Source organism: Lonchura striata, chromosome 10 (assembly GCF_046129695.1).
Source record: "Lonchura striata isolate bLonStr1 chromosome 10, bLonStr1.mat, whole genome shotgun sequence".
Classification (NCBI taxonomy): domain Eukaryota; kingdom Metazoa; phylum Chordata; class Aves; order Passeriformes; family Estrildidae; genus Lonchura; species Lonchura striata.
In genome coordinates this window covers 16,268,422-16,285,259 of record NC_134612.1, presented here as the reverse complement: position 1 = coordinate 16,285,259, position 16,838 = coordinate 16,268,422, and the positions used below count along the sequence as shown (strand labels likewise).

General features: G+C 44.4%; 1 protein-coding gene across 3 annotated transcripts in view; it reads left to right on the top strand.

Annotated features, from left to right (window-relative positions):
- The window catches only part of CCDC50 (coiled-coil domain containing 50), a 42,445-nt gene extending 26,012 nt beyond the window's left edge, over positions 1-16,433 (top strand). Inside the window, exons 5-12 of one of the 3 annotated variants that reach the window (XM_021536851.2) lie at positions 27-144; positions 3,755-4,453; positions 5,968-6,074; positions 6,659-6,703; positions 7,242-7,346; positions 8,262-8,341; positions 9,331-9,428; positions 10,425-16,433. In XM_021536851.2, the coding sequence (XP_021392526.2) occupies positions 27-144; positions 3,755-4,453; positions 5,968-6,074; positions 6,659-6,703; positions 7,242-7,346; positions 8,262-8,341; positions 9,331-9,428; positions 10,425-10,444 (1,272 nt within the window). In that variant the 3' untranslated portion in view covers positions 10,445-16,433. The remainder of the gene's footprint in view (positions 1-26; positions 145-3,754; positions 4,454-5,967; positions 6,075-6,658; positions 6,704-7,241; positions 7,347-8,261; positions 8,342-9,330; positions 9,429-10,424) is intronic. The other 2 variants (XM_021536853.2, XM_021536854.3) reach the window with 2 other exon arrangements.
- The last annotated feature ends 405 nt before the right edge of the window (positions 16,434-16,838 follow it).

Below are 16,838 nucleotides of genomic sequence, written 5' to 3'. Positions count from 1 at the left end.
ATGTCTGTTTTCTTCCATCTCTGCAGGATATTGCCCGTCTCCTACAACAGAAAGAGTTGCAGGAAGAAAAAATGCGCAAGAAGCACTACCCAGAGTCCCAGGGACACACATGCTATGAAGAGAGCTATTATGCAGAAAATGGAGGTATGTTTCTGCAAGATAAAAGCTCAGGATCGTGGCAGTGTAGGTAAACCTGGTGGTCTGACAACTCTTTATCCCTCAGACTCAACTTTAATCTACAGTCTTGCATTTAACACTGCAGCATTACATCAGTTTCCGGAGTCAGAATCAGATTATTTTATAATTGGGAAGTATTTAGTTAAAAAAAAAAAAAAGCAGAGAAGACAATTTAATAGTTTTTATTGTCCTCAAAGGTGGCCTAAATGACAGGGGCAGGCAGTGTGATTTGTGTATGTGCAAGTACAGCCACACATGCATTTCTTAGAAGTGCTTGTGGAAGAAGACAGTGGCTGATAAAGTAGTTACTGCTGTGTGACACCAAGGGTGTGGGGGAGAAATGTTGGTGAAATTCCATGCTTCATTTGAAGAGAGACAGTTCCATGTGTTCATTTGTGATGCTGGCACAGCTACATGAAGGAATAAATGCTGGTTCATGGAGATGTGTTTCAAAGATAGCTCCTTGCAGGTATGTACCCAAGCTGTAAAATTAGCACAACTGCCTTGAATGACTTACTGAAGAACAAGGTCATATCCACAGAATGTCTCTAATGTGATTATCATCTGGGACTATACAGTGTGGAAATGATTTGATCCACAGTTCTCTATTGCTTCTTTTTGGTCAGCTTCTGTGATTGAATACAGACATTCTTTAAACTGGGAGGAGAGAATCAGGGTGTATTTAATTATGGAGCAATCTGGGGATGGCTTTGCTATGCTGGTGGTGGTTCCTATGTTCTTTCTTCAAAAATGCGGTGGGGAAGATGGGTTGCTTTTGATTAACAGATTGTGAAGATGAAGATCAAACCTCATTTCTCATTTTAACGTCAATGCCATTGGCAGTTTTAAAGTCCTTTATTTGAACTTACATAAAGTATTTTAGTTTCAATTTGGAAGAAGTTCAAAGATAGCCAAGAAAGTACAAAGCACAAAGTTCAAAAGTGCAAAACAGTAACCAAGTGGAAACTTCATGATCACAAGCCCTTCTACATGTACAAAGCTGGGAAAAATTGATCTTGGATTCCTACAGCCAACGCACTCTTCAGGTTTTCAGAATTAAATGGGAGAAGTCTGAAAAAATACAACATAGGCAAAAACTGTGCATGCAGAGATGGTAGGACAAGATGGATTTTTGTAACAAATCAGCTGATAAAGCCTGTGACTTCCTGAAGTAAGACTGTGGTTTGGATTTGGAGAGCAGGATATCTTGGGGGTCTAAGTTTTCTTCCTGCAATAATCCATAATTTTGAAGGTGAGGCAGGAGGTGTTTGCCTGACCAGTCATAGCAGTGCTGCACTTGATCTGCACTCCTTAAAAGCTATAAAGAATTGGAGTGGATTTTATTCCTGGATCATCTAGCTTGTTGTTCTGGGAACTCTTAATTACTTGAACACCATTTGATTAGGCTTCAGCAGCCTTGGTTTGTCTTGTCCTCGTTAGTTTGTAAATTGAAACAAATAAAAAGCCCTTGCTTTGTTTAAATTGCTTTTGTTTTTGTGGGGTGTGGTTTTGGTAGTTTTTTTATTGTTTTAGACTGAGGTAAAATTTATCCACATCCAGGAGGAATGTGGATTAGGTCTATTGCTCCAAAGCAATCTGAGCTCTTTAAAAGTGGAAAAATAAACATGAGAAAAGGCAGAGTTCCTTCCAGAACTGCCTGTGCCATGAAAAACATTTTGGTATTCACTCAGTCACTTGCTGCTTCAGAGAGTAACACCAGGGTCTGTGGAGTGTTTACATGGTCCCTGCAGAAGGTGCCACAGAAACCAGCACCTGTTGATGAATTAATCACCCTGAAATACCCCAAAAACAAATTATCTGCTTGGGTTGTCTGGCATGGTTGTGTTACCTGCAGCAATCCTTTCCCAGCACAGCCAGGCTTTGCTCTTTCGTGTTTTTCTGCTCTCTGCTGTTGTATTTATTGAGATTTTCTCAATGACAAAATTGAATTAATTTTTACACTCTTGTGACTATTGTTCAAAAACTGACTCTTGCTTTCAGGCTCTGGTCTCTGTTGTTCAGTAAGTCACTTGGATTGTTTGATTGGGTATTTCTATTCTGAAAATCATATGTATGATCTAAAACTGAACAGAAAAAATCCAAGCAGTTAAAGAGCAACCACAGCAGTTCCTATTACACTTCTTGGACTTTTAAAAATACACCTGTTCTGGATAAAAGTCACACAGACTTGTTTTGAAGGTGGACTTTCTGTAGGCTCTATTTTTGCTGGCCCTGAAAAAGTTTTTTTCTGAATAGAATGAGTCGAAGGGAACATTCAGTTTTAGTGTGAAGTTTGTTTTTCTCTCTCTGAAATCTAGATAGATTGTGAGACAGAGCTATTCATTAAAACAGAATGCAGTTCATGTGCAGTGAAATCTATTTTAAATATTTTGAGATACTATAAAACAAACTCTTCTGCTGCAGGGTTTTTCTGGTGGGGGGTTGTATGTGTAGTTCTGTTTCAAATCAATCTGCTTCAAGGCTTTTTTTTTTTTTCATTTTGAAAAGCTGCTGTAGAGAGATAATAGTTCACTCAGTGCAACGATTTTTCTTAGCAAATAGGTTAGTTGAAAAAATAAATCAATTAGTAGATTGTATGCAGGCACATTGCCTTCATCCTCATAGCTGTTTCAGGTTTATTACTGAAACTAAAAGCAGAGAAAATTTCTACCTGCTTTCTGGAAAGCACAGAGGAAACAACCCCTCCAAAATACCACGTAAGCAGCTTTTCTAGCTACAATGCTGAGGTCAGGAGCCTGGGTTTTCTGAAGTCTTAATCTGCCCTAAAATTTCTATCCATGACTCTCTTGCATTCAGAGCTGAAACTTCTTTTTGGACAATGAATAAGTGCAGGCCCTGAAACTTGCGGGTGTGCAAAAAATAACGTGACAGTCTGGTGGAGGATGTTTGGATGCAGCTATCCTGTTCTTGCTTTTAAAGAAAAAAAAATTCCTATCCTACCTGTTCTTTTCTGCTTTATGTGCGACTTTCCCCCAGTTAGGTGAGACTTTTTTCTGTTGAAAAACCTTGTGCCTGAAGTCAGGGTAAGGCTTACCTGTGCTTGTAAGCCACGGTCCAACCTGACCACTCTGCTTGGCCCCTCCCGGCCTTATGCCCCTCATTGTCTCTCAACTTTTCAAGCATCTTGTGCCTTTCTTTGCAAATCTTTCCCAGGTGGTTTCACGATCCTGCAGCAGTGATGTGTCATCATCAGGAGATGAGCTGCTCTCTTGGCAGTTTTTCAACCCCAGTGGCATCATTTAAAGTCATTTGTCTCTGTATTGACTTGTCCTTGTCTAGGAAGTGCTCAGACACTTTTGGGTTTGACCTGTGCTTTCTGCTTCAACCTTGTTGCCTCTTGTGCTGCCCTGTTAGTCAGGCTGCCATTTCACTGTGTCCTCTCTTGTATCCTGCAAGCCTTATCTGTCCCTGTTATTATTCTTTCTTTCATCATGCTCTGCCTGCATTTTCAGCGCCTTATATCAGGCTCCTTCCTCTCCCTGCTGTGAGTCTGGCCTCAAACCTCCATTAACCCCTGCACCACTAACCCCTCCTTGTTTGTCCCCTCATTGCTCAGAGCAGCCCTGGGGTGACCCCAGAGAGCAGATTTCTGAACCTCCCAGAGCACACAGTCATGGCAGGTGCAGGCACCAGCAGAGAGAGCACCGAGGACCCCCCTCGCCTTTGCCCGGCCGTGCCCCCAAGCATGGGCACTCCACCTCAGAGGGCCACCAAAGGTCTCCTCAGCTGAGAGAGGCCAGCAATGGCCATCAGCAGGAGCAGAAGACAGCCAGCCAGGGAAGGTCCAGGAGACATCTCAGCCTTGACCTGGAAAGAGAGACCGAGCCCCGTGCCTATGATCACAGCAATAGCTGGGAGCTGCAGGAGAGGAGGACAGCTGGCAGGGAGAAGGAGAGAAGACTTCTCAGTCCTGACCTGCAGTTGGAGCATGGACTCACAGAGGAAGAACAGCACAGCAGAAAGCCACGAAGGCAAGGCAGGGAAAAGCACCTTCCCCTCCTTGAGATGGAACTGGAGGCACAGCAGGACACCTGGCATCGGGGTGGCAGACAGCACCCTGAGAAACACAGATCTCACCATCAGGGCCACTCATCACACAGGATGGCATATGACGAGAAGCTCTATGATGCTGAATCTAGAGATGACCATAGGAGGGGTGAGGCAAGAGCCTACAAAGGGGCAGGACACAGGAGACACTCCCCCTCCCCTCATGCTGTGAGCCGGGGGAAGGTTGGAGACTGCCAGCGAGACCCAGGTAACCAAGTGATGGGGAAGGTGTGCTTATATGTGGGGATGGACCTTTGTGTGCCCCATACTGGTGTCTGAGATGTTTGGCTTCCTTGAAGATGCTTCTCTTCAGTATCTACCTGCAATGTTTATGCAGGGAATCTTGCCTGGCTTCTTATCCATTAATGTTCTTGCTCTATATCCTGATGTTCCATGGCATTGGAGAGGATGAGTAAGAAGATATTGTTGGAGATGGTGCCCTTGGTATCCTTTTGTTTAAGAAAACAAATTTCTTCCCCCCACCAAAAAAAACACCACACCATCTGCAAAGAAAGACCCCCTCCCCCCAGAAAACTCCAGCCAACACCCAGCTTTTGTTTTTGAGATACATTTTGTGTGGTGGCCTCCTTGTACAGGAGAAAAAAAAAAAGGAACTAAACCCTGAATGTTAGGTTATGGTTGTATTTTGTGGAGTTAGGATGCAGGACTGTAAGTGAGGACACTGTGCTTAAGCACTAAAAAACCCAGTAATTTTCATACACTTATTACTTGAAAACCCTGCTAACAACTTAATTCACTTTGGGCAAAGTTCACTAGTGGCACTGGACATCCAACTGGGTTCTATTTGAAAGATTCTTGCCAAATTCTGTGTAAGTGGAATTTTCTGGGAAACGTGTACTTTGTAGTTCTTGCTCAACAAGCACTAGGCTTTAAAGATCCAGATCCATCTTTCTACTTTTAAAGCCACAGTGGAGTAGGGGTGACCTAGTGAAAGTAAGAGTTTAGAGATCTATATCTGTCACAGTGTGGGGCAGCTTATGCTTTAAGGCATTTAACTAATCTTCACATGAATAAGGTGAGGAAGATAATGTGTGTCTGTCTCTGGAGATACTGGGACAATTATTCTTCTTTCTCATGATACAAACACTTAGGGAAATAGAAGGTGTGAATCAGGTTTAGGTTTAAAATAACAGAACTTTATACTCAAAACAAGAACTGAACTTCAAAAATGCTTACTTTTCTGTTTTCTCATTGAATTGTAAAATTCATGGGTCATCCCAAGGAAGAAATTGTCTGAAAACTCTTATGAGCCTGTCCTGGGTAACCCTTGCAGCCCATGCTACTTCAACAGTGTGTTCAGACTCTGTTGTGCTCATATCAAATGTTGGGCTGCTCTCTGCTGCCCAGTTTTGCCACTGTATTTGCATCAATGCAGAGAGAGACAAATTATAATTCCTTTGCTAGTACTGCTGTCACCAAAGACTGCTTCAAGGGACATGGCCTGTTCTGTTGGGGAGTTGCATTTGTTATCTGAGACAGGGTGTGGCCGGTACTGCTGTGTCCACAGAGAAACCTCCCTAAGGTGTGTGCTGCACCTCAGCTGAAGGTGCTCTCACACCAGCGGTGTGGCACATACACTGTGGTGATCTCTGGTTCTCTTGAGGGGTGGGGGGTTTGCAGGTCACTGAGGAGATGGTGGGGATCTCCTTACCAAAGAATTTGGAGAATGGTTGAGTTGATTGTTTTCTCTCAATTCTGTAGGCACTAATTTGAGGGGGAGGAAACAAGCCATGTACGATGGACCCCGAATGGAACAGGAGTTGTCTGATGCAGAGATTGCTCGGAAGCTGCAGGAGGAAGAGCTCCTGGTAAGGAGAGAGGGTGCAACTCAAAGGAACTAAGGCAACAAGCATGGACAACTTTACTTTGTAAACCCTTAATATATAAGAGTGACTATAAGACCTAAGGTCTTGTTCCTGTACATTCTGCTAATTACCTTTGTCTTCCATACATACAAATATGAAGTGACAGCTGGCTTCTAACTAATTTTTAAAGCCCTATTTTTTGAAATAAGCACTCCAAAACAAAAGTACTGAAGCAAAGTGATATTAAATGGATGTTTCCAGGGAGCTGAAAATGGCATGTAGTCAGTTTAAGCAGCTCACAAGTGAGACAGGCCATTGCCCATCTTTGAGAGAGAAGGCAACAGAGTGGGAAATGCATTGTGGTGTGGCCAGGCAGATACATGAGGGCAAAATTCAGCTGAAAAGCTGAAATGGCAGATTGGAGTTGGGTTGTGAGGTAAGTATTGGGGTAGCTAAGTGTATTTGGAGAGGATGATGGTATATTTGTATGGGCACCTACTTGCCCTGCCCAGTAGGTTATGAATATGATTAATTCAGAGATGGTAATTTTTTCTCTGTTTTACTTCCCCACTTTTTCCCCCCTCCAGGCTAATGAAGCAGATCAGAAGGCAGCTCAAGTAGCCCAAGATGAGGTGAGCAGCAAGTCAAATACTTGTGGAATTCCTTTACTTGCAGAAGCTGCTAAACAGCCGTTGTTTTCTCTGACCCTCCAGTTTGTTTCTTTCCTTGTAGGGGAACCCTGGGTCTCCAGTGGGATTTTCTCCCAGATGGGTTTTGTGTATATGCTCAGGCTGGCCAAGCAGAGAGTTGCACTGCCTGTTGCAACCATGACAAAGGCAGGAAGTTCATGGTTCTTTAAGAGCATTTCTTGTAACTAAGCCCATGGGAGACTATCCAAGATGCTGTGAAATGAACCACCACCCCCTTTAAGGGGAAGGGATAGAGGGTAGATGGCTTTGCAAGTGCAGTTCTGGTAAATCAGGGAGCTGTTGGACATGCTGTATGTCACCAGTCTTAATTTTACCCTGTCATTTGATTTCTGATCACAGATGGATGAAATCCTGGATTTGCACCCTTCCCATTCAGCAGCTGTCCATGGGAAAGGGTTTGAATAGCTCAAACCCACAAGAGCAGTAAAATAGCCTGACAGAGTCTGTGTTTCCCTTCTAGGAAATTGCTCGTCTCTTGATGGCTGAGGAGAAAAAGGCTTTAAGAAAAGAGAAAGAAAGAGAAAAGTCTTCCTATGAAAAGAGGAGGCATGATCAAGATTGGAAGGTACGCCAGGCTTCAGGAGACAGCACACATAAGGTGCTATAATGTTATTTCTATTTTCAGAGGGAGGTGAGTGTGTATGGTGAGAGCAAAAGGTGGTGATGCATCTAAAAGGTCTTGCTGTCTGTTACTCACCTGCTTCCTGAGCCTTTTGGAGACACCTCCTTGCTTAGATGCTTTTGGCTTCAGCCTCCATCAAGGTAGTTCTTGGGGCCCTGGCCTTGGAGGATGGCTCTGGATGTCACAGCACCTTGTGGCCTTCCTTGAAGCACTGTCAGTCCCTGGTGCAAGACCTTCCCTTTGCTGAAATCTTGACTGTAACAATAAAAGCAGTAGCTGGTTCTGTTTGTGTAAGGGCAACGAAGCTATTTCAGTTGTCACTCTGCCTCATAACTGGCTGTGTAATGAATGTCCCGAGTCTTGCTATACAAAACATGCCTGGTTTTGGTAGGAGTAACACCAGAGAGACTTGGCTGACCAGCATGGAAGGGGATAGGAAACAGCACTGCTAAGGTACTAAAGGGTATGTGGTGTTAATCTTGGGGCCAGATGGCAGCAGCTCCGGTGTTTTCTGCCTCCTTGCTGAGTTTCAGTGGTTGCAGGAGCACAGCTGCCTGCAGCTGGTCCTTTCTGCTCAGCCCAGCCTTGTGCACAGTCATTACACTCAGACTGTTCAGCCCCAGCTTCAGAACAGTCCCTTACTGCTGTCACGTTTTAGTGCAAAAATGGAGTTTGGCACAGCGAGGCTAAGTTTTTACTGCAAATGAGTCCTTATGCTGCCATTTGCATGTCTGGCTGTAATTAATTTTGTGTATAAAGCAAGCACAAAAGGGCTGTGTGGAATTGTGGCAGTCCCAGTGTACTGGCTGGTGTCTGGCAAGGCACACAGATGAGCTGATTTCCTTTCTTCCCCATCAGCCTGATGCAGGCGACTCCACGCGCTCAAGGTCAAGAGAAGGGCCCGAAACTCAGCGACACAGAAGTGACAGGCCTTCAAGGTGAGCTTGAACTGGTTGGCAAGAGTGGGGAATGCAGTTGGGAAGCTGCTGAGAAGCTGAGTCCTAGGGAGGAGGTGTGGGATGACCAGCCTGACCCACCCAGAAGGAACTCGGTGGAGAGCAGTGTGATGGGGGACATGGAGCTGATGAGGTGTTCGGTGACGTGCGTCACTCACCGTGCTCGTGGCACTTGTCCATCTTGGCCCCCGTGCCCAGTGCTGACAGAGATTGATGAGCTTGTGCAGTGACATTTGTTAAATGGCAGAGAAACATCTAGAGGGTTAAACAGTTTCTGGGGATGTGAAACCAAATGTCATCTCTGGGCAGGAAGGAGAAATCACCATACATTTGCACAGCTGCTGCCTTGGTCCTTGCTCCCAGTTAAGCCTGTGCACAGCTCCCACTGGTACGTGTGAACACCATCCTGCAAACAAGAGCACTGTGCTGTGGGGTGTCTCATCCCAAACTGGGAATATGCTGTAGCCCAGTGCTGCTTCTGAATCCCTTTATACTCTGGCTCAGTGCTCTTCATGAGGTACTAAACCATGAAAGTGACCCCAGTGGCCTTGATTTCCATTCCAGAACAAAAGCTAGAAATTCTTGTTGAACTTGCAAAAGAAATAAAAAATGGAGGTGCAGGTGGAGATTAAGGGAGATCATATTAAAATACTCTGGGGGTAAGACTGTGCAAGGATTAACCATTTTAAAACGCCGTCCTTTTGAGTGAAGCTTGCAGTAAACATTATAATAGAAATTATTTCCTGATAACTTAAACCATTATTAAATGAAAGAGATTCATGACAAGCAGTAAATGCTTTGCTTTTCTTGGGCTGTGCTCAGAGGAGCTGTTCTGCAGGCGGAAGGTCTGGGCCAGGCAGGGCTGGCATCAAGCTGACAGTAACAGACCAGACAGCTGAGGTGTTGCTCTTGCTGCACTGTTGTGACTTAAGAGTTATTTCCCAGCACTCCTTTGACATTTTGCTTGGCAGGTCACAGCCTCTCCTCGATGACTTTGAACACTCTCGGTATTACACGAGCCAGCCCAGCCCCTTGCGCCAGATCCCCAAACCTGAGCACTCTCCTAAAGGTAGGACCAACCCTGGGGCTGCCCAGCACTTGGGTTATTGTCAGCTCTTTTCCTCACACGAGGAGCCTGCAGGGGACAGAGTGATAGAAAGTGATGCAAATAAAGAAGGGGAATTAATGCCCCAGCAGGCAGGTGATGCAGGGCAGTGTTTGGGTTGGACTTGCTGAGCACATTGCAGGCTGTGACACTAAAAAACTGTACTGGTTTGCCTGGAATTTGTCAAGGTGCTGTCTGTATGTCCTCTGTGATCTCTTAAAGATGAATGACTGTAAGTACAGATAGCAAATGACAAAGAAATATGAAGACAACATTATGATGGATTTTAGGTGACTCACTATTCTCAAACAATCCAATGCAAGACAGAACCTCACCTGTCTGGCGAGCAGATGGCATGATCAGACAGAAACTTGTCCTGAGAGCAGGCTGATTTTATTCCTGTAGCATCGCAGCACTGGTTTGTTGGTTTGTTTCCTGAAATCACTTGGCACAGAGCAGTGTGGGTAGGGTCGCCCCTGCAGTTGTTTTAAATCTGAATGCCCATTGTCTGAGTTGTCTGTAGAGCCTCTGGGGAAGGAAGGGGGGCAGTCTGAGTTTAACTCAATCTCAGATTTCTTCCAACTTCACTAGTGAGACTTAAATGTGGACACTTTCCCTTCCAAAATTTAGTTTGGTAAACTTATGTTCTGTCTTCATCAAGCAAGCTGGAAGCTGATGGCACTTTGTAGGGCCTGTTTGCTTTAGTGAGACTGTGCAATGGTGCTGCAGCACCATTCATACCCTAGAAGAAATGCACATTCTGCTTGTTTCATGAATCTGTCCTTCCTTTTGCTTGAGTCATGTAACATGTAGTTCCCATTTTGTCCTTTGACTTTACTAGTACCCTAGAAGTCAGACAGACAGACAAGAGAGCAGGCCAGGTAAAATATGACTGCAAGTAGTAATTTTTTCACCAGGTTCTAGCCTCACAGACTGTTTCCTTTCTGTTTTGTTTTCCAGGTTCCCGTAGGAAGCACTAAACTGTGCTGGCCTTTGCTTTGGTACTGACTCTTCTGTAGCAAACATTACTGGAATTGCCAGGCAACTTTCTCGATTCCTGACCTGATGGGAGGCCCACCCTCCACTCCCAGGATCATCTCTTTAAGTGTCATCATATTAAGGAAAATTGTTTGTTTCAATTTCTTACTCATCTGTGATGACTTGAGCAGTGCAGTATAATCTAGCTGCCACTGAGCTGTGCCAATCAACCAGCTGGCTCAAAAGTTCCCTCATGCATTCTTTTGGGGCTTTTTTTTATTTTTAAGTTTGGCTGGAGCTCTGATGAATAGGACAAATTGAGATGCATGTACAATGGAGGAAAATTAAATAAGTGAGTTGGGTTATGGCAATGCAGCAGAACATCAGAAGTACAAGTCCTTTTTACGTTTAGGATAACTTACAAAGAGAACTATAAGAGGAACTGAGTTTCTTCCTGTGTTGGATAGGACAGCTGAGCCAACCTGACAGTCATATGAGCTTGCAGGAAGGAGAGAATGTTGTCAAACATATACCAGCAAAAACCAAACCCTGAGACTGATGAGGCAGAAATGGCCTGTGAAACAGATTTTTTTTAACTGCTGTATTTCTTTCTAGGGTTTTCAACAATCTGAGTAGACTGTGTATAGGCATTTAGCTCCAGGATATAGGATAGAACAGTTAAAAGGAAAGACAATTCTAACTGAAATTAGACCTTGTGTGCATGACTTAGCATTGGCCAGGGAGTTCAACAAGCTGTGAACTGTGGTTTGGGAAGACTCATACAAACAGATCTATGTGTCTGAAGGGACCTCTGTGGTCACCTGCTTTGAGCTTCAGTGTAGTAGAAGCCAACTCAGATCTCCTGTAACTCTTAGCTCAGTTGCTGATGCACTTGAGTAGAGTAACTTGTTGCTGAACTTGGATATGTCTTGTAAACATGGGGCTGATGGAGAGAGTGCCATATGGGCATTGAGCATCAAATTCAAAATCTAGAGTTACAGGCAACCTGAGCTGGACATGGAGTGCTGATCAGTCCACATGATGTCTGTGCTGACTGCTTTTCCTCTCCACTGCTCCATCCAGCACCCCAGGCAAGCTCCAGTCAGGAATAAAAAAATCATTGCTCTCTAGGGCACAGCAGGCTCTGCAGGTTTGTTGTCTGTACATATTTTCCCATGCAGTGATTCTGTCCTGGCTTGTTTTCCCTCCACTCTTTGTAAATAATTTTTTCTCTCGCACAAAAAAGTAGCCTTTTCCCCTGGCCTCCTAGCATTTAAATTCTTTGGTCTTTTGAATAACTTTTTTGACATAATTTTCAGGTGTATTTTTAAATCACAAAGCTGAACATCTGGATACTGTCTTGGAGGGCAGGGCAGGCTGGTTATTCACGGGCCAGCCCAGTTCATGGCAGAGAGCTTGGCTGCCTTGCCCCTGCAGCCCAACCTTAATGCCAGCACCGAGTCTGTCTCACCATTCTCTCTGTTGTCTCTGGCAGCTGCAGTCCTGCCTCTGGCTGTGCAGAGGAGGGGAGACACCCATGTCTAGGGCAGGAAACATGGACTTGTCCTCTCCACTGGAGAGAGAAAGGGGAAAGACAGCTGCCTGGGAAAGGAGCCTTGGCAGCTCTCTGGCAGCTCTCTGTTTGGGTGTGGGGAGGAGGGAGCACCTCTAGGAAACAGGAAGAGAGCATGGCTGTCTGTTCTTCCTCTAGTGCACAACTCAAGCCCCAAGGCAGCTGTAAGGCTTTATCTGTGGCTGTTCTTGGTCAGGATAATTACTGGGCCAAATCACTGGGAAGACAGGGGAACTCCTTTCTCACGTAAGTTGCAGGGGCAGGTTTAATAGCACATAACAAGGCCATGTCTTGCCTTGACCAACAACTCAAGAGACTTCCATCTCATACTCCTACTGGCCTGTTGGCAGCAGTTCAGTACCTGTGAAGAAGCACATAACCCCAGTGGATCTCTGCTCCAGGGATACCCTAACCAAAAACCTTCCATGTAGGACTTTGTGTATGGGCAGAATCCTGCTACCTGCATACCTTTGCTTCCAGACTGTGGCTTTCCTGCCTGCATAGGCTGCTAAGTGACTTGCAAGGTCTTGCTTGCTGCTGCTTCTCAGGAAATATCCCAGTCAGCAGCTAGATTTTACTGTCCTTGCCTTGTTCCCACTTCTCTTTCTGTTTCTGTCAATTCAGAAGTGTTCTTGTTGTTTAAAAGGATTTAGTAAAAAAAAACAACATAGATGCTATTTTTTTCTTTCTTATTTGATAACTTGGCCCAGTGTGGCAACCTCATGTATCCATATTTTATTTTGTAAGAATTTATTTTTGTATTTCGTGTAACAATCAAAACTTCTACTGCTGAAAATGCCTTTTTTTTTTCCTGTGGACTTCTTGCCATCAGAGTAATTATTGTTGTGAAATGGATGCCTGGTGGGTTTGTAAGAATTAATACTTTGTACAAACACCCTAGTTCAGGCACTACTGCTTGTACCACCTGGTGCACTTCTGAAAACTGGATGGAGAAAAGTCCTGCCAAATCAGAAAGAGGTTGAGCTTTGTACTGGCTGTGCTTGCAGAAAACTGGTGATTCTCTGCAGAAGGCATGGGGAAATCACCAGCTGGGAATTCAGCCCTCCATGGGCCTCTGTATCTGGCTGTGATGGACTTTCTTACACTTCAGTTGGCTGGTGTAGCTTTTGTTTTAACCTAGTCAGAGAAGTCATGAAGACCCTAAGCCCTCTGACATTTAAAGAGCCTGTCAGTTCAGGAGGCATGCTTGGGAGTATGCAAGTTGTTGGTGTCAATGGGAGTGAATAGAAATGTGAGGGAAAACTCTGGTAGATTTAGTTTGGAAGCTGGGTAGTCTGAAGAACACCTCAGTCCCTCTTCTGTGGAGGAGTAGGATGTCCTTAGTGGCCAGTCATGCTCTCTGGTCAAGACACCAAGAGGCAGAGCCCAAGAGAAGGATCCCAGGAGCAGTTGCTGCTTCCTTGGATGCCTTTGGAGGGTGCTGAATGCTTTATGGGATATTTTGCTCTGTATCCTCCCTTAGTCCTCATCCTTTTTTCTTTCTCCCTACCTTTATTAATTTGCTGTTCCTTGTGTTTCTCCTGTTTTGTTACTCCACAGTCCTGGTGAAAAGAGGGTTCCTAAGGCTTTGCTAGAAAAGGGAGAGAAATGCTAGAAATGGCAGCTGAGGAAAGCAGGTAGTAAATGGAATAAGAACAGAGCAATTTTTCATCTTGTGCATGTTGGGGTCCTCATGCAGCCCTACAGGTTAGAGACCTCCTGAGGCAGATGTTGCAACTGAACTTGTATCTTTAGTGACCACTTTTGTAAAGGGATTTCATGGTCCTACTGAGGTCAACAAGAGTTAAGATTATGGATGAACAAAGAGCCACTTTCCTTGGGGCTCAGTGGCCACAATTCTGCTGAGAGTCAAGAAGATGCAACTTGCGTAGGTGAGATGCAAAATCAGCACCTTGGACATGTGTTCCTGGATAGAGCCACGATGAAGCTGATCTTTTAAAAAAACACTCAGCAATATTTCTTTCCTATGACATAAAAATGTTTAGTATGTTGGTTTTTTTACTTGTTTACTCTAGCCAAGTTTCAGTAGCTTTGCTCTGGATTTAGTTGCATATTGGAGTCCTTGCTGGGACTCCTGCCCAGGTTGTTTGGGTCCTGCTTCCCTTTCTGACTCTGTGCATTAACAAGGTATCCAGCACCACGTGGAAAATTCATCTCCTTGAAATCCTGGCACTTCCTGACCTTCCTAATAGGCTCATCTCAGCAGCAAGAGTTCTCAGCACCTCCTCACCTCCGTCCAAAGCACAATGGTCTGCAGAAGAGGGGTTGGGTGACCTGGAGGGATCGTGCCTTACACGCAGGGATATTCGATGTCTTCAGCAGGCTGACCTGAGTCACCTTGCTATGAAACACTGTCTTAATGTGGACTGTGCAGCTTTCTGCAGCAAGAAGCAGTTGTCACAGGGATAGATCCAACAGGTTGATTTCATCTTTTTTTTAAAGAACTTCATGGGTTTGAACTTGGTGGGGTGAGGAAATATCAGCTGTTAAGGGATAGATGAATTCTCATCATTGAATTTCTCCTCTTGGGGAAGAAGGATAGAAGTTAGATGCTGCAGTCGGCTTCTCTCTCTATAAAAGGGATCTTGTATGTACAGTATTTTTATATCTCTGCATTCCCATCTATTAGGATTTGAATCAGAATTGATAACATTCTCTACTTATGGAAAAAAATGGGTTGTTATTTTTACAGTGCTAGACATCTGTGTGTTTATTTTGTGCCAAATTACAGCCACTGTTACATTCTAGTGTTTTCATTCAGTTTATTGCTGTTCATCAATGTGTATATTATATATTTTTATTATCAAGGTTTTTATTTTATTTCATATTATCCTGTATGCAAACTAACTGTGGATTGCTAATTTATATATGTATAAAGGGGAGCACTTGGAGACAGTGTGAGGATTCCCCTACTTAGTTTACACTCTTGTAATTGAGCACAGCCAGTCCAGCAAACTCACTGTTTCCTTCACAGAGCAATCTCCTGTGTGCTTGTCCCCTGAGCAGATGGCTCCTGCTGTCCCTCCTGGCAGCACTGGCCCTGCAGGACTGTGTGGGATGCAGCAGGGACTGGAGCACAGCTCCCAGCACAGCCTGAGGGTGCCTGAGCTTGGTGCTGCCCTGAGCCAGGCAGGAATGCCCAGCAGGGTGGTGGTGTCTGAGGTTTGCTCTTTATCTGTCCCCAGCCAGTGGACACTTGGTTTTGCCCCACTCTCCCAAGGTGTTCAGGGCTTAGTTTTGCAGTTGCTTTGGGAGGTGGGTATGGGACATATCCCTCACATGGAGCACATCATGGGTAGCTTGTCTTCTTTTTGTTGCAGAGGACAGGCATAAACCTGCAGAGATCCCAGTTTGCTGCACTCCAGCATATCTGTGGCTGTGCAGCACTGCTGGGGAGGTACTGGCTGTGCTGCACACAGGTGCCACTTGGACTGCCCTGCCCAGGACAGGCGGAGGGACATGGGTTTCATGTTCAGGAGCTGCCCAAGCCTCAGTTTTTGGGCTGGAGATACTATCAGCCATCTCCTCCCCATCAGTGGCACAGGGCAGTTTTGGCTCTTCAGGAGAGTCCCAGAGAGGACAGTGGCACACACAAATGAGTATTTTCTACTTCATGGGAAACAAGTTCCACTGTATCAGTGTTCACTCTAAGTAGACTCCATGGTCTGTCTCCAGCTACATCTGTGCACTGCAATATAGTTAATTGCCTCAGATAAATAACTGCAGTTGTCTCATTTAGCTCTTCAGGGTAAACTTTCAGCCTGTTGAATCTAAATATTAGCCATGCAATGAGGTGGATTAGTCAGAAGGCTTAAATTCCTCAGAGCTGCAAGTGTATCCTGCATTGTAAAAGCTAATCCTTAAATATGAATTGCACACTTACAATAATCTGTCTATGCAAGCCTATTCTTGGTTTTTTTTGACTGTTCACTCTATAATTTTACCAGGTTTGGCATAGAACTTCTGAATGACATTTAACCAAAGTATCATGTCTGTGTGTGTGTGTATAGCATGTTTTGCTTCTTACTCCTGAATTGTCATAGAATGTAAAGGGAACATTGCCTTGCCCCATTTTGTTCAATAAATAGCTGTATTTTGTTATTCACCTCTTCCTTCTGTCCCTCCGTGTGCTTTTCTGGAAACCTAAGTGGGTTACACAGAAGCAGGGGAAAATAAGACTTTGTTCCACCCTTTGTTCCTGAAACCTAGCTGCTTCTACCAACAATTATGTTCTTCCACTGTAATAGATGTAGCAAACAAAACAAATTTGTATTTAATTTGATTATTTTGTCGACAGACAGATGGAAAAATGCTATGTAATATCTTGGAAAAGATCTGGACTGTTTCATTTCCTGAGACTGTGATACTGAAAAATAAAGCAGTATGATTATTTGCAAGGATAGGATGTTCTTTCTTATTTCATTAACATGACTTAAGTTTGCAAAAAGCCTGCTTGAAGATTCCCTCAGACACTATGTACCTACAGTGGTGGGACAGAATGTAAGAGGGAAAAATGGCAAATGCCCTGGGACTGACTGTTGTCTTCAAAGGCATCAGCTGAGGGTGCAGCCACATGCAGCTCAAACATGAGCAGTCATGATCCCATTGTCATGTCACATATTCAGTTTGTGACTGAACATTCTGAAACAGGGAGAAGGTTACACAGTATAAATTCCAGATCTGGACTATTAAACCTTTCTTAAATGCTTATTTACTCATTTCTCTCTGCTTGCCAAGGATAAGCTTTGCACAGTGAAGCAGAGAGTCCTTTGGCATCCCAGCACAGGGTGTACCAGGCTTTC